General features: G+C 40.7%; 3 protein-coding genes and 2 pseudogenes across 5 annotated transcripts; all 5 read right to left on the bottom strand.

Annotated features, from left to right (window-relative positions):
* Positions 1-124: 124 nt before the first annotated feature.
* LOC306852926 (protocadherin gamma-A11-like) lies at positions 125-2,763 on the bottom strand (the record flags this gene model as incomplete). The annotated part of the gene is made up of 2 exons (XM_079390039.1): positions 125-154; positions 388-2,763. The coding sequence occupies 2 exons, from the start codon at positions 2,761-2,763 to the stop codon at positions 125-127; spliced, it is 2,406 nt and encodes an 801-aa protein (XP_079246165.1).
* A 968-nt stretch (positions 2,764-3,731) lies between these two features.
* On the bottom strand, positions 3,732-5,929 carry LOC306852925 (protocadherin gamma-A2-like; the record flags this gene model as incomplete). The annotated part of the gene is given in 2 exon segments (XM_079390038.1): positions 3,732-3,763; positions 3,766-5,929. Coding segments are annotated over 2 exon segments (2,196 nt in total).
* Positions 5,930-6,961: 1,032 nt separating this feature from the next.
* LOC306852924 (protocadherin gamma-A11-like) lies at positions 6,962-9,255 on the bottom strand (annotated as a pseudogene). Its single transcript has one exon. The product of its transcript is annotated as a protocadherin gamma-A11-like (transcript).
* A 968-nt stretch (positions 9,256-10,223) lies between these two features.
* LOC306852923 (protocadherin gamma-A11-like) lies at positions 10,224-12,514 on the bottom strand (annotated as a pseudogene). Its single transcript has one exon. The product of its transcript is annotated as a protocadherin gamma-A11-like (transcript).
* Positions 12,515-12,583: 69 nt separating this feature from the next.
* LOC306852922 (protocadherin beta-16-like) lies at positions 12,584-19,488 on the bottom strand (the record flags this gene model as incomplete). The annotated part of the gene is made up of 3 exons (XM_079390037.1): positions 12,584-12,625; positions 13,748-15,117; positions 17,109-19,488. 3 exons carry the CDS (start codon positions 19,486-19,488, stop codon positions 12,584-12,586), a joined length of 3,792 nt encoding a protein of 1,263 aa, XP_079246163.1.
* Between the last annotated feature and the right edge of the window lie 627 nt (positions 19,489-20,115).

Below are 20,115 nucleotides of genomic sequence, written 5' to 3'. Positions count from 1 at the left end.
CCTTATCAACCAACAGCGACGCTTAGGGTTCAATACAAGAACTGCAAAATGCTAATTGTCACAGGTGCTTTATTAGAGCTGTCTATGAAAACGGTGGTACTGGAGCATGGTGCAAGCGCCAACATCAACTTTTAAGCACATCGTTGTGAATAACCTACGGTGGAGAAAAGCACACTGTTTCTTTTCAAAACAAGAAGAAACAATTAAAAATCACTTTTAAATAAAGACAAAGTCTCTTATGGAAACTGCATAAAACGCCACACTCCCATACGCAATGTTTTAATTGTGTAGATTTTAACATATTAACAAATAATATAATATTTTAAAATGCAGTTAAAAAAATGAATTAAGAAAATAAATTAAACAATCAAATTCCACACACCTCACCTGATTTTCTGTATTTCTGGATATCTGTTTATGCTCCTGAATGTGCGTGAGTGTCTGTGTTCCGCTGCTGTCCAGACTAATGATGCTCTCACTGCAAGGTCTGCCGTATTTCAGATCACTCTTTCTGGAGTCAGTGGTTCTACAAACCTCATAATTGTACACGTGCTGTAAAGTTCCTGTGCCCCCTACGTCTGCGTAAAGAGGCGGATAATACGGAATAACTGGAAGATTCGCTCCAGATTTGTAAAACATCCGCTCGCGTCTCCATCTGTAGCATTTGACTGACAGTATGGCGATGATAGACACGATAAAGAGAAACGAAACTACAGCCAAGGCCAAGACCAGATAGAAAGTCAGGTTGTCGTTGTAGTCCTTGTCGTGCGTAAAGTCAGTGAACTCCGAGAGCACTTCAGGGAAGCTGTCCGCCACCGCCACGTTAACATTGACTGTAGCTGATCGAGAGGGCTGCCCGTTGTCCTCCACTACAACAGTGAGTCTTTGTTTCACAGCATCTTTATCTGTCACTTGGCGCACAGTTCTTATTTCTCCATTCTGTAAGCCCACTTCAAACAGCGCCCTGTCTGTGGCTTTCTGCAGTTTATATGAGAGCCAGGCATTCTGTCCAGAGTCCACATCAACAGCCACCACTTTAGTCACCAGATAACCCACATCTGCAGAACGAGGCACTATTTCAGCCACCACAGAAGCGCCTGACTGGACCGGATACAGAACCTGAGGCGCGTTGTCATTCTGGTCCTGAATCATTATTTTCACGCTAACGTTGCTGCTGAGAGGAGGATTTCCTCCGTCCTGTGCTTTTACGCGAATGTTAAATTCTTTTGTTTGCTCATAATCAAAAGAACGAACAGCAAGAATCTCTCCACTCTCTGCATTCACTGAAATAAACGTCGAGGCAGAGACGCCATTCACGAGAATATCCTCTAGAAAATATGAAATACGCGCGTTATTGCCAGAGTCTTTGTCATGCGCTTTAACAGATAAAACAGAGAGTCCGGGTGAATTATTTTCCATAACATATGCGGTGTATGACTGACGCTGAAACACAGGGGCGTTGTCATTGACATCAGAGATTTTCAGAGTCAGTGTTTTATTAGTAGAGAAAGATGGCGATCCCTCATCAATAGCTGTAATTGTGATATTATATTCGGAGACCTTCTCCCGATCCAAAAGCTCATCAGTGACTAAACTGTAAAAATTCGGGCTTGATGACTGTATTTTAAAAGGAAAATTCTGAGGAATGTAGCACTTAACTATTCCGTTTTTCCCCGAATCTAAATCTTTGACATTCAGCATTGCTATTACAGTCTCTGGTGCTGAACTCTCCGGCACTGGGTTTGAAAATGAAATTACGCTTATTAGAGGAGCATTGTCGTTTATATCAGTAATTTCAATATGCACTTTGCTGGTATCTCGCAATCCTCCTTTGTCGGTTGCTTCGACATATAATTCATATTTTTTTGATTTCTCAAAATCTAATAAACCATTAACTGTAATATTTCCAGAACTGGAATCAATGTTGAAAAGTCCAGAAAAGCTTTCACTGCTCTGTGAAAAAGAATACGCTACCTCTCCATTAGATCCCATGTCTTCATCAGTTGCACTCACCCTTAAGACAGTGCATCCTTTAGAAAAATTCTCTGGAATAGATGCTTTATAGACCGACTGACTGAAAACAGGAGCGTTGTCATTTGCATCTAAAACAATAACGTTGATATAGACAGTGCCAGTTTTCTGGGGGTTTCCCCCATCGAATGCTGTTAAAATAAGTTTATACTCCTCCACAGACTCTCTGTCCAAAGGTTTTTGCAAAATTATCTCTACGTATTTTGTATCATCGAGATGAGCAGGTATTGTAACGGTGAAATGATCAGATGGAGTTAATTTATATGTCTGAATGGAATTTAGACCTACATCAGGATCATTAGCACTGTCGATTGAATATCGAGCCCCAGACAAAGCAGATTCACTCATTTGAAAGGTAATCTCCTTTTTCTTGAAAACAGGAGCATGATCATTGATATCTAATATTTCTACATCGATTCTATGCAGCTCCATGGGGTTTTCTAGAATAATCTGAAAATGTAAGGAGCAGGGAGACACTTGGGCGCACAGCTCCTCTCTATCTATCCTCTCTTTCACTACCAGAGTCCCTTTATCCACGTTCAGACCGATGTACTCACGACTGTCCTCCGTAAAGATCCGCGCTCGACCAGATTTCAGCCTCTTAACATCCAAACCGAGATCCTGAACGATATTTCCCACCAGCGAGCCCTTTGTCATCTCCTCTGGAATAGAATAACGGACCTGCCCGCGCGCAACGGTCATGACAAAGACGCACAGCACGAGAGGCTGCATTAGCCATGATGAAATCCGCGTCGAAGATGCGCCTCTTTGGTCGTAAAAACAAAAAACCGACATAATCAAAATCCTCTGTCCACTACAGAAGAGAAGTCGAACAAACAAAAGTTTCAGAAAGGTTGAAAAATATCAAGCTTCATCCGAGAGAGAAAAAACAGGGCATGTATCGGTGTTTCAGTGTTAAACGGAGATCGTCTGAATGAAAGAGATTCTGCAGAATGTGATGTCAGAAAGTGGAGGAGGATCTAAAAACCAATGTGTAAAACCCGAACATACTGACCAACAGCGGCACTTAGTGCATGGGTAAACATTACACTGAAAAAACATGCTTTGTTCAATACAGGGGGAAGAACTTCATTAACTGAAACCAAAGTACATATTTTGCGTTAACGGGGTTTCTCCCTGTAAATACCAATAACAATATGGTATTAAACGAAGACCTAAAATATGGCAAAAGGAAATAGTCAGAGGCAAAGCAGAAAATATAAAATAGCTCTTAAGTAATGAAGGTATGATTCAGACTCACTCATGCTCGCACACATAAGCACACTAAAAAAAAACTCTTACTTGACTTTGTGCAAGTGGAAAAATATATAGACTGTGTATCTAATTGTGAATAAAATTTTAAAAATAATACGTTTAATATGAAAATTTTGAAAGATGTATAGTCACAAAAATGCTATTGGTACAGTCAATTTGTAACTAGCTGCCAGTTTGGACATCATAATAAATAAATAAATAAATGGATTGATGGATGGATGGATGCAAACGAGAAAGACATGTTCATTCATATTCATATACATTTACGTGAGCTCACCTGATCAAAAGAATCCTCATTATTCAGTTTTGCTCTCTGCGCATGCGTGAGTGTCTGTGTTCCGCTGCTGTCCAGACTAATTATGCTTTCACTGCAAGGTCTGCTATATTTCAGATCACTCTTTCTGGAGTCAGTGGTTCTGCAAACCTCATAATTGTACACGTGCTGTAAAGTTCCTGTGCCCCCTACGTCTGCGTAAAGAGGCGGATAATATGGAATAACTGGAAGATTCGCTCCAGATTTGTAAAACATCCGCTCGCGTCTCCATCTGTAGCATTTGACTGACAGTATAGCGATGATAGACACGATAAAGAGAAACGAAACTACAGCCAAGGCCAAGACCAGATAGAAAGTCAGGTTGTCGTTGTAGTCCTTGTCGTGCGTAAAGTCAGTGAACTCCGAGAGCACTTCAGGGAAGCTGTCAGCAACCGCCACGTTAACATTGACTGTAGCTGATCGAGAGGGCTTCCCGTTGTCCTCCACTACAACAGTGAGTCTTTGTTTCACAGCATCTTTATCTGTCACTTGGCGCACAGTTCTTATTTCTCCATTCTGTAAGCCCACTTCAAACAGCGCCCTGTCTGTGGCTTTCTGCAGTTTATATGAGAGCCAGGCATTCTGTCCAGAGTCCACATCAACAGCCACCACTTTAGTCACCAGATAACCCACATCTGCAGAACGAGGCACTATTTCAGCCACCACAGAAGCACCTGACTGGACCGGATACAGAACCTGAGGCGCGTTGTCATTCTGGTCCTGAATCATTATTTTCACGCTCACGTTGCTGCTGAGAGGAGGATTTCCTCCGTCCTGCGCTTTTACGCGAATGTTAAATTCTTTTGTTTGCTCATAATCAAACGAACGAACAGCAAGAATCTCTCCACTCTCTGCATTCACTGAAATAAACGTCGAGGCAGAGACGCCATTCACGAGAATATCCTCTAGAAAATATGAAATACGCGCGTTATTGCCAGAGTCTTTGTCATGCGCTTTAACAGATAAAACAGAGACTCCGGGTGAATTATTTTCCATAACATATGCGGTGTATGACTGACGCTGAAACACAGGGGCGTTGTCATTGACATCAGAGATTTTCAGAGTCAGTGTTTTATTAGTAGAGAAAGATGGCGAGCCCTCATCAATAGCTGTTATTGTGATATTATAGTCGGATATTTTTTCACGGTCTAATAACTGATTGGTTGTCACACTATAGAAATTTGAGGCAGATGACTGTATTTTGAATGGCAAATTTGGAGCAATAGAACATTTCACCTGTCCATTTCTCCCTGAATCTAAATCTTTGACATTCAGCATCGCTATCACAGTCTCTGGCGCTGCGTCCTCGGGTATTGGGTTAGAAAATGAAATCACGCTTATCATGGGTGCATTGTCATTAACGTCCATTAATTCGATAATAACTTTACTGGAATCTGTTAAGCCACCTGTATCAGTTGCTTCAACGTTTAACTGAAAATGTTTTGACTTCTCGAAATCCAGGTCACCGTTCACAGTAATGTCACCACTTTGTGAATCTATATTGAACAGCTCTAAAGCCTTTCCTGATGTTTGTGAGAAAGAATATGTCAGTTCAGCATTCGTTCCTTTGTCTTTATCAGTTGCAGTCACGCTCACGACATCAGTACCCTTTGCTGAATTCTCTAATAAGGAAACTCTATACACAGGGAGACCAAACACAGGAGCATTGTCATTTGCGTCGATTACAAGAACACTTATTTTAATAGTGCCTGATTTCTGAGGACTGCCACCATCAAACGCCGTCAATATTAATTTATGCTCCTCTTGAGTTTCTCTATCCAGTGTTTTTTGTAGAATCATTTCAACATATTTCAATCCATCATTTCCCATCTGTTCTTTCAGAGAAAAATGATCAGTCGGATTGAGTGTGTATTTCTGAAGGGTATTTAAACCCACATCAGAATCTTGCGCCTTATCTAAAGAAAATTTGGCCCCAGGTGTAGCAGATTCACTTATTTGAAACTGTATTTCTCGGCGTGTGAAAACAGGTGCATTATCATTAATATCTAATATTTCGACATCAATTCTATGCAGCTCCATGGGGTTTTCCAGAATAATCTGAAAATGTAAGGAGCAGGGAGACACTTGGGCGCACAGCTCCTCTCTATCTATCCTCTCTTTCACTACTAGAGTCCCTTTATCCACATTCAGACCGATGTACTCACGACTGTCCTCCGTAAATATCCGCGCTCGACCAGATTTCAGCCTCTTAACATCCAAACCGAGATCCTGAACGATATTTCCCACCAGCGAGCCCTTTGTCATCTCCTCTGGAATAGAATAACGGACCTGCCCGCGCGCAACGGTCATGACAAAGACGCACAGCACGAGAGGCTGCATTAGCCATGATGAAATCCGCGTCGAAGATGCGCTTCTTTGGGCGTAAAAACAACAAAGAACCGACATAATCCAAGTCTTCTATTCCACTTCAGAAGAAAAGACCAAGAACAAAATATTAAGAGAGACTGAAAAATATCAAAGTTCATCCGAGAACACAAGGCAGCGAATGTCTCGATGTATAAGTGTTAAACAGAGATCGTCTGAATGAAAGAAATATTCTGCTGAATGTGATGTCAGAAAGTGGAGGAGGATCTAAAACGAATGTTTAAAGCCCGAACATACTGACCAACAGCGGCACTTAGTGCATCATAGAAATATTACACTAAAAAAATTATCTTAAAGAGCAATACAGACAATGGCATGAATTGCGACCAAAGTAGTATATACTTATAATATAGCATACTTATATATAGTATAAGGCAGACTTTTGCTGAAATATTAATAAGATTATGTTCTGAACCGAACATCTAAGAATAAAAAGAAAGGAAATTGTCAACAGCAAAACAAACATAGCCCTAGCTATACAGGCACAATTCAACGAGACTCGCTCATGTGTGCACACATACGCAGAACAAAAATATCTTAGTGCAATTAGAAAAATAAAAGAATATCGTGTCTGCATGCAATTTCCAATAAAACATTTAAAAGTTATGACTTTGATATGAGCAAGTGTGAAAATGTATAGTCTCAAAAATGCTATCAGTACAGTAAATTTCAACTACAGCTTCTTAAAATATAAATGATGAATCTAAAAAATAAAACTAAACACAGTAAAACTGATAAAGCCAGAAAAGAGAACAAATAAATAAATGGACACCAAAAAGTCATATTCGGGATCATTTACTCCAGCTCACCTGATCAAAAGAATCCTCATTATTCAGTTTTGCTCTTTGCGCATGAGTGAGTGTCTGTGTTCCGCTGCTGTCCAGACTAATGATGCTTTCACTGCAAGGTCTGCTATATTTCAGATCACTCTTTCTGGAGTCAGTGGTTCTGCAAACCTCATAATTGTACACGTGCTGTAAAGTTCCTGTGCCCCCTACGTCTGCGTAAAGAGGCGGATAATACGGAATAACTGGAAGATTCGCTCCAGATTTGTAAAACATCCGCTCGCGTCTCCATCTGTAGCATTTGACTGACAGTATGGCGATGATAGACACGATAAAGAGAAACGAAACTACAGCCAAGGCCAAGACCAGATAGAAAGTCAGGTTGTCGTTGTAGTCCTTGTCGTGCGTAAAGTCAGTGAACTCCGAGAGCACTTCAGGGAAGCTGTCCGCCACCGCCACGTTAACATTGACTGTAGCTGATCGAGAGGGCTGCCCGTTGTCCTCCACTACAACAGTGAGTCTTTGTTTCACAGCATCTTTATCTGTCACTTGGCGCACAGTTCTTATTTCTCCATTCTGTAAGCCCACTTCAAAGAGCGCCCTGTCTGTGGCTTTCTGCAGTTTATAGGAGAGCCAGGAATTCTGTCCAGAGTCCACATCAACAGCCACCACTTTAGTCACCAGATAACCCACATCTGCAGAACGAGGCACTATTTCAGCCACCACAGAAGCACCTGACTGGACCGGATACAGAACCTGAGGCGCGTTGTCATTCTGGTCCTGAATCATTATTTTCACGCTCACGTTGCTGCTGAGAGGAGGATTTCCTCCGTCCTGCGCTTTTACGCGAATGTTAAATTCTTTTGTTTGCTCATAATCAAAAGAACGAACAGCAAGAATCTCTCCACTCTCTGCATTCACTGAAATAAACGTCGAGGCAGAGACGCCATTCACGAGAATATCCTCTAGAAAATATGAAATACGCGCGTTATTGCCAGAGTCTTTGTCATGCGCTTTAACAGATAAAACAGAGACTCCGGGTGAATTATTTTCCATAACATATGCGGTGTACGACTGACGCTGAAACACAGGGGCGTTGTCATTGACATCAGAGATTTTCAGAGTAAGTGTTTTATTAGTAGAGAAAGATGGTGAGCCCTCATCAATAGCTGTTATTGTGATATTATATTCAGAATTTTTTTCACGGTCTAAAATTTGATCAGTGATCAAACTGTAGAAATTCTGCGCAGATGACTTCACTTTGAACGGCAAATCTGTAGCAATAGAACATTTAACCTTCCCGTTTTTCCCTGAATCTAAATCTTTGACATTCATCATAGCTATTACAGTTTCTGGCGCTGCATCTTCGGGTATTGGGTTAGAAAATGAAATCACGCTTATTAAAGGGGGGTTGTCATTTACATCTATAATGTCGATTACCACTTTACTAGAATCAGTTAAGCCACCTTTGTCCGTAGCATCTATGTTTAACTCAAACTGCTTTGCCCTCTCATAGTCTAAATCCCCTCTTACGGTAATTTCACCTGTTTTTGTGTCAATATGGAATAAATCAAGTGCTTTTCCTGAACTGCGTGAAAAGGAATATGCAATCTCACCGTTTGCGCCTTGGTCATTATCAGTGGCGCTTACCTTGATGACTACAGCACCATTTGGTGAATTCTCAAATAAAGAAACACGGTAAACAGGCAGACTGAAAACAGGGGCATTATCATTTGCGTCTATGACCGTAACACTTATCCTAACGGTGCCAGTTTTCTGAGGACTGCCGCCATCGAAGGCTGTAAGGGTTAATTTGTGCTCCTCCTGAGTCTCCCTGTCTAAAGGAACTTGAAGAACCATTTCGACGTATTTCGAGCCATCATTTCGTGATAGGACCTTTAAATCAAAATGATCTGTTGGATTTAACAAATATGACTTAAGCGCGTTAGTGCCAGTGTCCGGATCCTGGGCGCTGTCTAGTGAAAATCGAGCCCCGGGAAGTGCCAATTCACTTGTTTGAAAATCAATTTCCTTTCTAGCGAAAACAGGAGCATGATCATTAATATCTAATATCTCTACATCGATTCTATGCAGCTCCATTGGGTTTTCCAGAATGATCTGAAAATGTAAGGAGCAGGGAGACACTTGGGCGCACAGCTCCTCTCTATCTATCCTCTCTTTCACTACCAGAGTCCCTTTATCCACATTCAGACCGATGTACTCACGACTGTCCTCCGTAAAGATCCGCGCTCGACCAGATTTCAGCCTCTTTACATCCAAACCGAGATCCTGGACGATATTTCCCACCAGCGAGCCCTTTGTCATCTCCTCTGGAATAGAATAACGGATCTGCCCGCGCGCAACGGCCATGACAAAGACGCACAGCACGAGAGGCTGCATTAGCCATGATGAAATCCGCGTCGAAGATGCGCCTCTTTGGGCGTAAAAACAACAAAGAACCGACATAATCCAAGTCTTCTATTCCACTTCAGAAGAAAAGCCAAAGAAACAAAGGATTCAGAAGATTGAAAAATATCAAAGTTCATGCGAAAACACAAGGCAGCGAATGTCTCAATGCTTTCGTGTAAAGAGGAGATCGCCTGAATGAAAGAGATTCTGCAGAATGTGATGTCAGAAAGTAGAGGAGGATGTAAAACTGAATGCTTAAAGCCCGAACATACTGACCAACAGCGGCACTTAGTGCATCAGAGAAATATTACACTAAAAAAATAATAATAAAAAAAAAAACTATTAAATAGCAATAAAGAAAATTACATGAATCGCGAACAAATATACTTTGCGTTAAGGTAAAATTTTGCAGATATATTAATCATCGGTTTGGATGATGTTTGAAACGAACAACTATAATATGATGACATAAAAATATTCAAAAGCAAGGCAGAAACCATAGCATAGCCCTTAAGTGCAGGTACGATTTATTGTGTCTGACTCATTAGCACACATAAGCACAATTAAACAAGAAAAAGAAAGGGGAAAAAACTCTTACCTGACTGAGTGTAACTGAAAAAATAAACTAATAAAAAGTCTGTGTAGGTAATTTTGTATAAACACCGAGAGGTTACGGTTTTAATATAAAGTGTGTAAAATGTAGCCTATAGTCACCAAAATGCTATCGTTAAATGTTATACAGATACTATTATTATAAATCTAAAAATTAAAATGATACGTACAGTCCACAACCATGAAACCCATTATGCCAGAAAGAGAAGAAAACAAATAAATTGACACCAGAAACTCATAATAATGATCATTTACTCCAGCTCACCTGATCAAAAGAATGCTCATTATTCAGTTTTGCTCTTTGCGCATGCGTGAGTGTCTGTGTTCCGCTGCTGTCCAGACTAATGATGCTTTCACTGCAAGGTCTGCCATATTTCAGATCACTCTTTCTGGAGTCAGTGGTTCTGCAAACCTCATAATTGTACACGTGCTGTAAAGTTCCTGTGCCCCCTACGTCTGCGTAAAGAGGCGGATAATACGGAATAACTGGAAGATTCGCTCCAGATTTGTAAAACATCCGCTCGCGTCTCCATCTGTAGCATTTGACTGACAGTATGGCGATGATAGACACGATAAAGAGAAACGAAACTACAGCCAAGGCCAAGACCAGATAGAAAGTCAGGTTGTCGTTGTAGTCCTTGTCGTGCGTAAAGTCAGTGAACTCCGAGAGCACTTCAGGGAAGCTGTCCGCCACCGCCACGTTAACATTGACTGTAGCTGATCGAGAGGGCTGCCCGTTGTCCTCCACTACAACAGTGAGTCTTTGTTTCACAGCATCTTTATCTGTCACTTGGCGAACAGTTCTTATTTCTCCATTCTGTAAGCCCACTTCAAACAGCGCCCTGTCTGTGGCTTTCTGCAGTTTATATGAGAGCCAGGCATTCTGTCCAGAGTCCACATCAACAGCCACCACTTTAGTCACCAGATAACCCACATCTGCAGAACGAGGCACTATTTCAGCCACCACAGAAGCACCTGACTGGACCGGATACAGAACCTGAGGCGCGTTGTCATTCTGGTCCTTAATCATTATTTTCACGCTCACGTTGCTGCTGAGAGGAGGATTTCCTCCGTCCTGCGCTTTTACGCGAATGTTAAATTCTTTTGTTTGCTCATAATCAAACGAACGAACAGCAAGAATCTCTCCGCTCTCTGCATTCACTGAAATAAACGTCGAGGCAGAGACGCCGTTCACAATAATGTCTTCCAGAAAATATGAAATACGCGCGTTATTGCCAGAGTCTTTGTCATGCGCTTTAACAGATAAAACAGAGACTCCGGGTGAATTATTTTCCATAACATATGCGGTGTATGACTGACGCTGAAATACAGGGTCGTTGTCATTGACATCAGAGATTTTCAGAGTCAGTGTTTTATTAGTAGAGAAAGATGGCGAGCCCTCATCAATAGCTGTTATTGTGATATTATATTCAGACATTTTTTCACGGTCTAAAAGCTGATCAGTTATCAGACTGTAGAAATTTGAGGATGATTGTCTGATTTGAAATGGTAAACTAGGATTAATTAAACATCTCACCTGTCCATTTTTCCCTGAATCTAAATCTTTGACATTCAGCATCGCTATCACAGTCTCAGGAGCGGAATTTTCTGGCAAAGGGCTCGAGAACGATATTATATTAATTACAGGGGCATTGTCATTAACATCTGTAATTTCCACCATCACTTTAGCAGTATCTGTTAAACCACCAATGTCTGTCGCCACCACATTCAGCTCGTATTTCTTTGATTTTTCAAAGTCGAGAGGGCCAATAACTGTAATATCACCATTTGTTGGATCAATATTGAATGTATCTAAGATACTGTCACTGCTTTCCGAGAATGAATAGGAAACTTGTTTATTTGTTCCTTGATCTGCGTCAGTTGCACTAACCTTTAAGACTAATGATCCCATTGACGCATTTTCAGCTACAAGTGCTGTATATACAGACTGACTAAAAACAGGCGCATTGTCATTTGCATCCAAGACAATAATGTTAATTTTTAAGGTTCCAGTTTTCTGGGGGGATCCACCGTCGAACGCGGTTAAAATCAGGTTATACTCCTCTTGTTTTTCTCTGTCTAATGGAGTCTGTAAAACCATTTCGACATATTTAGTACCGTCAGCGTGAGACAAGGTTTTGAGCACAAAATGGTCGTTTGGATTTAATTTATATGTCTGAAGTGAATTTAGACCGACATCTGGATCTTTCGCACTATCAATAGAGTATCTAGCCCCAGACAAAGCAGATTCGCTTATTTGAAAGGTAATCTCCTTTTTCTTGAAAACAGGGGCATGATCATTGATATCTAATATTTCAACATCAATCCTATGCAGCTCCATGGGGTTTTCTAGAATAATCTGAAAATGTAAGGAGCAGGGAGACACTTGGGCGCACAGCTCCTCTCTATCTATCCTCTCTTTCACTACCAGAGTCCCTTTATCCACGTTCAGACCGATGTACTCACGACTGTCCTCCGTAAAGATCCGCGCTCGACCAGATTTCAGCCTCTTTACATCCAAACCGAGATCCTGAACGATATTTCCCACCAGCGAGCCCTTTGTCATCTCCTCTGGAATAGAATAACGGACCTGCCCGCGCGCAACGGCCATGACAAAGACGCACAGCACGAGAGGCTGCATTAGCCATGATGAAATCCGCGTCCAAGACGCGCCACTTTGGGCGTAAAAACAAAGAACCGACATAATCCAAATTTTCTATTCCAGTACAGAGGAAAAGTCGAAGAATAGGAGGTTCCCAAAGTTTGAAAAACATCAATCTTCATCCAAAAACATATGGAAGCGAATCTCTAGATGCTTTAATGTAAAGAGGAGACCATCTGAATGAAAGAGATTCTGCAGAATGTGATGTCAGAAAGTGGAGGCGGATCTAAAAACGAGTGTCTTTTACACAGAAACACTGACCAACAGCGGCACTTAGTGCATCAGTCAAATATAACATTAAAAACTTTGTTAACAATAAATAAAAAAAGCCAATAAATAGTATTTGGCTAAAAAAAAAAAAAAAAAAAAATATATATATATATATATATATATATATATATATATATATATATATATATATATATATATAAACGTCAAGACGCAAAACAAACAAACAAATAATAGAAAAATTAATAATATCCCTTTATGAAACTAATGCAGTGGGACTCATTCATGCACAACTATTGTAAAAAAGTTTGTAAATCCAACTAGAAATTACCCTATAGACTAAACGCTATTAAAATAACTAAATAAATAAATGAAAACAACAACTCTAAAAAACAGTGCAACCGCATATTCTGCTTTGTTATTAGAGATAATTATATTAAAAAGGTCGGTGCAAATTTCACTTGGATGAGGAGAGCATTACGTAAATAAACATATTGTGTCTGGTTACAATTGTTTTTTTCAACAAAGCTGTTTGTAGAACAGAACATAAGGCTCAGCGATAATTTAAATAAAATCTTTAAAATCTAAAATCTTTCACTGTTGTTGAAAATATGAATATGGAAACTTGGCAGATTTTGTATGCGTTAGTCTATCCAAATTTATAGAGCAGTTTGCAGCTCTGAATGATTTTAGGTGTGACAAAAATTACTTGATAAGAAAACTCTTACCTGACAACCACAGTGTGCCATTTCGCTTTTTCTTTCTTTCTTTCTTTCTTTCTTTCTTTCTTTCTTTCTCTCTTTCTTTCTTTTTACAAATTGTTACATGAAACAATTTCTTACAGTGCGCACCAACACAACCAGGGGAAGTCAAGCATAGAAATATAACCGTTCAATACAAACCAAAGGAAATAATAATAATGTAACGATTAATATATTTCATAGTATAACAGAAACTCGTGAAACGACCTTGTCAACATTTCAAACGAAAATAAAGAAAACAAATATGAGGAACACTAAATAATTAAAAAAATTGGCTAATTCTCACCTGATCCTCACAATCATCAAACTGCAGTCTCTCCCTGTGCGCATGCGTGAGTGTTTGTGTTCCGTTGGTGTCCAGACTAATGATGCTCTCACTGCAAGGTCTGCCGTATTTCAGATCACTCTTTCTGGAGTCAGTGGTTCTGCAAACCTCATAATTGTACACATGCTGTAAAGTTCCTGTGCCCCCTACGTCTGCGTAAAGAGGCGGATAATACGGAATAACTGGAAGATTCGCTCCAGATTTGTAAAACATCCGCTCGCGTCTCCATCTGTAGCATTTGACTGACAGTATGGCGATGATAGACACGATAAAGAGAAACGAAACTACAGCCAAGGCCAAGACCAGATAGAAAGTCAGGTTGTCATTGTAGTCCTTGTCCTGCGTAAAGTCAGTGAACTCCGAGAGCATTTCAGGGAAGCTGTCCGCCACCGCCACGTTAACATTGACTGTAGCTGATCGAGAGGGCTGCCCGTTGTCCTCCACTACAACAGTGAGTCTTTGTTTCACAGCATCTTTATCTGTCACTTGGCGAACAGTTCTTATTTCTCCATTCTGTAAGCCCACTTCAAACAGCGCCCTGTCTGTGGCTTTCTGCAGTTTATATGAGAGCCAGGCATTCTGTCCAGAGTCCACATCAACAGCCACCACTTTAGTCACCAGATAACCCACATCTGCAGAACGAGGCACTATTTCAGCCACCACAGAAGCACCTGACTGGACCGGGTACAGAACCTGAGGTGCGTTGTCATTCTGGTCCTGAATCCTTATTTTCACGCTCACGTTGCTGCTGAGAGGAGGGGAGCCTCCGTCCTGCGCTTTTACGCGGAACTGGAAATATTTGATCTGCTCATAATCGAAAGATCGCACTGCGTGTATGACTCCACTATCAGCACTAACGGACACTAACGAGGAGACGGGCACTCCGTTAACCGACGAGTCCTCCAATATGTAAGACACACGGGCATTCTGGTTAAAATCTGCATCTCTGGCTCTGACTGTGAATATGGAAAGACCCGGTGTGTTATTTTCTTGAACGGAGGCCTCATATGAGCTTTTGTCAAAGACAGGCGCGTTATCATTCACATCTGATATCTGTAAGGAGAGAGTGACGCTGCTGGAGAGAGAGGGCACGCCCTCGTCAGTGCACGTCACACTGATGTTATACTCAGACTCGCGCTCTCGGTCTAAATCACTGTCTGTCACAATACTATAAAATCCATTAGAAGTTGATTTGATTGTAAAGGGAATGTTTTCCTTTACACTGCAATGAACCTGTCCGTTACTGTCAGAATCCGGATCGTTAACACTGATAATGGCAGTCACAGTACTCTGCGGAGAGTCCTCAGGTATTGCATAAGATTTTGACATAACTGTGATGACGGGCGCGTTATCATTTATATCAATCACGTCGACCATTATTTTGCTAGAATCAGACAGTCCACCATTATCTACTGCTTCTATATCAATTTGGTAATGTTTAGATGTTTCAAAGTCAATTTTTCCGACTAACTTCACCAATCCATTTTCATCAATATGAAAAATGTCAGATACACTGTCACTGTTTGCAATTAAATAACTGACATCTCCATTTGTCCCTTTATCTGAATCAGAAGCACTAACAGTGATGAGTGGCGTGCCACTTTGGGAGTTTTCTGTAATTATCGCCCTATATATAGGCTTAGTAAACACTGGAGCATTATCGTTTATATCAAGCACTGTAACATGAATCTGAACTGTTCCTGATTTCGGTGGTTCTCCACCATCTATTGCGGTTAATATCAGAGACATGTTTTCTTGTTTTTCTCGGTCTAAAGGCTTTTGTAGAATCATTTCAACCTTTTTACTCCCATCACTCTGACCATGAAGTTTTAAATTAAAATTATCAGTAGGTTGTAGAAAATAGCTTTGTAGGTTATTTACGCCAATGTCTGCATCTATCGCTTTCTCCAGCATGAATTTTGATCCTACAACTGCTGATTCGCTTATCTCAAATCGTCTCTCATTTCTTTTAAAGATAGGAGAATTGTCATTTATGTCTGTAATTTCGACAGTTACCCTAAACAGTTCCATAGGATTATCGAGAATAATCTGTAAATGTAGCGCGCAAGGCGTTGTCTGTCCGCATAGCACCTCTCGGTCTATTCTCTCTTTGATAAGGAGGACTCCTCTTTCTTTATTCAGCTCGATGTATTCAGCGCTGTCTCCTGTATAAATACGAGCTTTACCAGATTTTAGTCTCTTTAAATCTAAACCCAAATCCTGCGCTATGTTCCCGACTAAAGAGCCTTTGGTCATTTCCTCAGGAATGGAGTAACTGACCTGACCGAGAGCCGAACTGAGAGAGAGAAACCAAATAAACAGCAGTACTTGCCGCGCCATTGTTCTGTCCGGCATTTTGCTTAAGAGCAAATAAACGAAGTCACGGTGTATCCAGTTCAGAATTTCAATGTGTCCAGTTCCAAATATAATAAATCCAAAACTAGTGGAGGATTTCTAAGACAACGTCTAAACATGGATCCATAGGTGACTATTTATTACAGCGTCGATGTCCTCTGTGTTATACCCCCGTATGTGCATTATGCAGACCCCTCAGTCTCCTCCTCCTTAAGTGCAGTTGGAGAGGGCGGTATGACTGGAATTATGCGCTCTCAGTCTCATCCCCCTAACAAACAGCGGCACTCTGAGAACATTCCGAGTTACTACAGAAATACATCTAAATTATATATAAAATGCACATACTCACAAGATATATACACAGCGAGATAGAATAATCAAAAATACAAAATTAAAATCAGAATTTCTATTTGTGTAATAATAATGGAAAAAAATCTAAATTTGACAATATATGTAACTGTAACGAAATATGTTCAACAATCACAAAGTGTTGGTTTGAGAATGATTAAAAAGTCCTGTATTTAATCAAAATGATCTATTGCCAGGCAAAAGCAATGCGAATCCAACAATACAATTTTTACACACCAGGACGTCAGCATATAATTAATAAATAGTATTTGGTATGACAGAGCACATGTTTGCGGCGAGAAAAGATGAAACGAAGCCAACATATGTTGATTCAGCACCTTGGACAACGAAACGAATGCAGCATATTAATTTCAGAAAGCTGACTGCATATTCACAACTCGCTGAGATATGTTGAGTAATAATAATAATAATAACAATAATAGCAAACAAAAACAGTTACTGTTTTCATAAATATGGGTATGAATTTCCTGAAAAAGAAAAGTGTCTACAGTATGTCTGTTTAAGCGATTCCTCTAAAGAAAAAAAAGAGAAAAATAAAGAAAAGAAAAAAAAAGTAACACCTACTATACAAAAACAGTAAATCTCACCTTATCAGAATCATCAAAGTTCAGTGTGTCCCTGTGCGCATGCGTGAGTGTCTGTGTTCCGCTGGTGTCCAGACTAATGATGCTTTCACTGCAAGGTCTGCTATATTTCAGATCACTCTTTCTGGAGTCAGTGGTTCTGCAAACCTCATAATTGTACACGTGCTGTAAAGTTCCTGTGCCCCCTACGTCTGCGTAAAGAGGCGGATAATACGGAATAACTGGAAGATTCGCTCCAGATTTGTAAAACATCCGCTCGCGTCTCCATCTGTAGCATTTGACTGACAGTATGGCGATGATAGAGACGATAAAGAGAAACGAAACTACAGCCAAGGCCAAGACCAGATAGAAAGTCAGGTTGTTGTTGTAGTCCTTGTCGTGCGTAAAGTCAGTGAACTCCGAGAACACTTCAGGGAAGCTATCCGCCACCGCCACGTTAACATTGACTGTAGCTGATCGAGAGGGCTGCCCGTTGTCCTCCACTACAACAGTGAGTCTTTGTTTCACAGCATCTTTATCTGTCACTTGGCGAACAGTTCTTATTTCTCCATTCTGTAAGCCCACTTCAAACAGCGCCCTGTCTGTGGCTTTCTGCAGTTTATATGAGAGCCAGGCATTCTGTCCAGAGTCCACATCAACAGCCACCACTTTAGTCACCAGATAACCCACATCTGCAGAACGAGGCACTATTTCAGCCACCACAGAAGCGCCTGACTGGACCGGATACAGAACCTGAGGCGCGTTGTCATTCTGGTCCTGAATAATTATTTTCACGCTCACGTTGCTGCTGAGAGGAGGGGAGCCTCCGTCCTGCGCTTTCACGCGGAACTGGAAATCTTTGATCTGCTCGTAATCGAAAGATCGCACTGCGTGTATGACTCCACTATCAGCACTAACGGACACTAACGAGGAGACGGGCACTCCGTTAACCGACAAGTCCTCCAGTATGTAAGACACACGGGCATTCTGGTTAAAATCTGCGTCTCTGGCTCTGACTGTGAATATGGAAAGACCCGGTGTGTTGTTTTCTTGAATGGAGGCCTCATATGAGCTCTTGTCAAAGACAGGCGCGTTATCATTCACATCTGATATCTGTAAGGAGAGAGTGACGCTGCTGGAGAGAGAGGGCACGCCCTCGTCAGAGCACGTCACACTGATAGTATACTCAGACTCGCGCTCTCGGTCTAAATCACCATCTGTAACGAGGCTGTAAAACCCATCTGATGAAGAATGGATGACAAAAGGAATGTTTTCATTTAATTCACATTTTACGATTCCATTTTCATTTGTATCGGCGTCTTGTATGTTCATCATCGCTACAACTGTCCCTGGTGGGGAATTTTCAGAAATGTCATTTGATTTTGACATTATACTGATAACTGGCTTATTGTCGTTCGTATCTGTGACGTCAATAATTACTTTACAAGAATCAGTATGTCCTCCTTGATCACTGGCTTGAATCGCTATCTGATAATGTTTGTTTTTTTCATAGTCAACATTACCAGTTATTCGAAGAACGCCGTCATATTGGCCAATGTCAAATAGAGTTGCGGACGCTGCTGAAGATAACGAATAAGTGACGACTCCATTAGAACCCTGATCTGCGTCTGAAGCGCTGACTGTGGTCAACACAGTGCCTTTTGCGGAGTTCTCGGCTATACTGGCTTTGTATACTGACTGGCTGCAAACAGGCGCATTATCATTCGCATCTAAAACTGTAATGTGTATCAGCATTGTGCCTGACATTTGCACCTCGCCGCCATCGACTGCTGTTAACATTAAATAAATATGGTCTTGTTTTTCACGATCTAGTGGCTTCTGTAAAACCATTTCTACAGATTTACTACCATCTGGTAAACTGTGAGTTTTTATAATAAAATTATCACTTGGCTTCAGTATGTACTTTTGAAGACCATTCAAACCCACATCGGTGTCAACTGCAGTCTCCAAATCGAATTTAGCTCCGGCCAGAGCCATTTCGCTAATTTCAAATTTAATTTCATTAAGGCTGAAAATAGGGGCGTTATCATTAATATCTTGTATCTCAACTGTTACTCTGTATAGTTGCATTGGGTTTTCAAGAATAATCTGAAAATGTAGCGCGCAAGGCGTTGTCTGTCCGCACAGCGCCTCTCGGTCTATTCTCTCTTTGATAAGGAGGACTCCTCTTTCTTTATTCAGCTCGATGTATTCCGCGCTGTCTCCTGTATAAATACGCGATTTACCCGATTTCAGTCTCTTTAAATCTAATCCCAAATCCTGCACTATGTTCCCGACTAAAGAGCCTTTCGCCATTTCCTCCGGAATAGAGTAACTGACCTGCCCGAGAGCCGAACTGAGAGAGAGAAACCAAATAAACAGCAGTACTTGCCGCGCCATTGTTCTGTCCGACATTTTTCAGAAGATCATGGAATGAAGATTAAGGCAGAAATCAAATAAATCAATCCAAGAAGCTGGAGGAAATCATGTATGAATCCAAAGTAACAAAAACTAAGAACGTCTGTAATTTCATAAGTATATTGAATGGACTATCTTCGTGATTTGTGTTCTCTCTCCTTCTCAGACTGTGCTCTCAGTTTCTGTCTCTCTCTAATAATATGGAGATGATGGGGGAGGAACTGCAGCAGATCTGCTCTCTAAACTGACATATTAACCAACAGCGGCACTATGAGTCCAGTCTAATGAACTACAGAAAATGTAAAAATAATAAACTTAACTTAGTGACAGACATAGCTGAGAAAAGCAATTTACTAAAAGTCATATAAAACTAGCAAATGTCAATCGTAATAAAAATGTATATTATATAACATGATTGTACGAGTTTGTGTAAATAAGATTTTAGAAAAAAATATTAAAACAAATAAATGTATTGTTCCCTCTGTGTTTTGATCAGGTTTTATGTGTTTGCTGATCAGAGAGACAGGGAGAAATATCTAAAATATAATTAATCACATACAAAGTATCCGAAAACTAATGAAAGAGTGCATAGTTTAACTATGAACAGGAACAGACCTGTTGCTG

The sequence above is a fragment of the Barbus barbus genome, assembly GCF_936440315.1.
Source record: "Barbus barbus genome assembly, chromosome: 33".
NCBI lineage: Eukaryota > Metazoa > Chordata > Actinopteri > Cypriniformes > Cyprinidae > Barbus > Barbus barbus.
The sequence above is the reverse complement of the archived record's forward strand: the minus strand, read 5'-3'. Positions and strand labels throughout refer to the sequence as shown.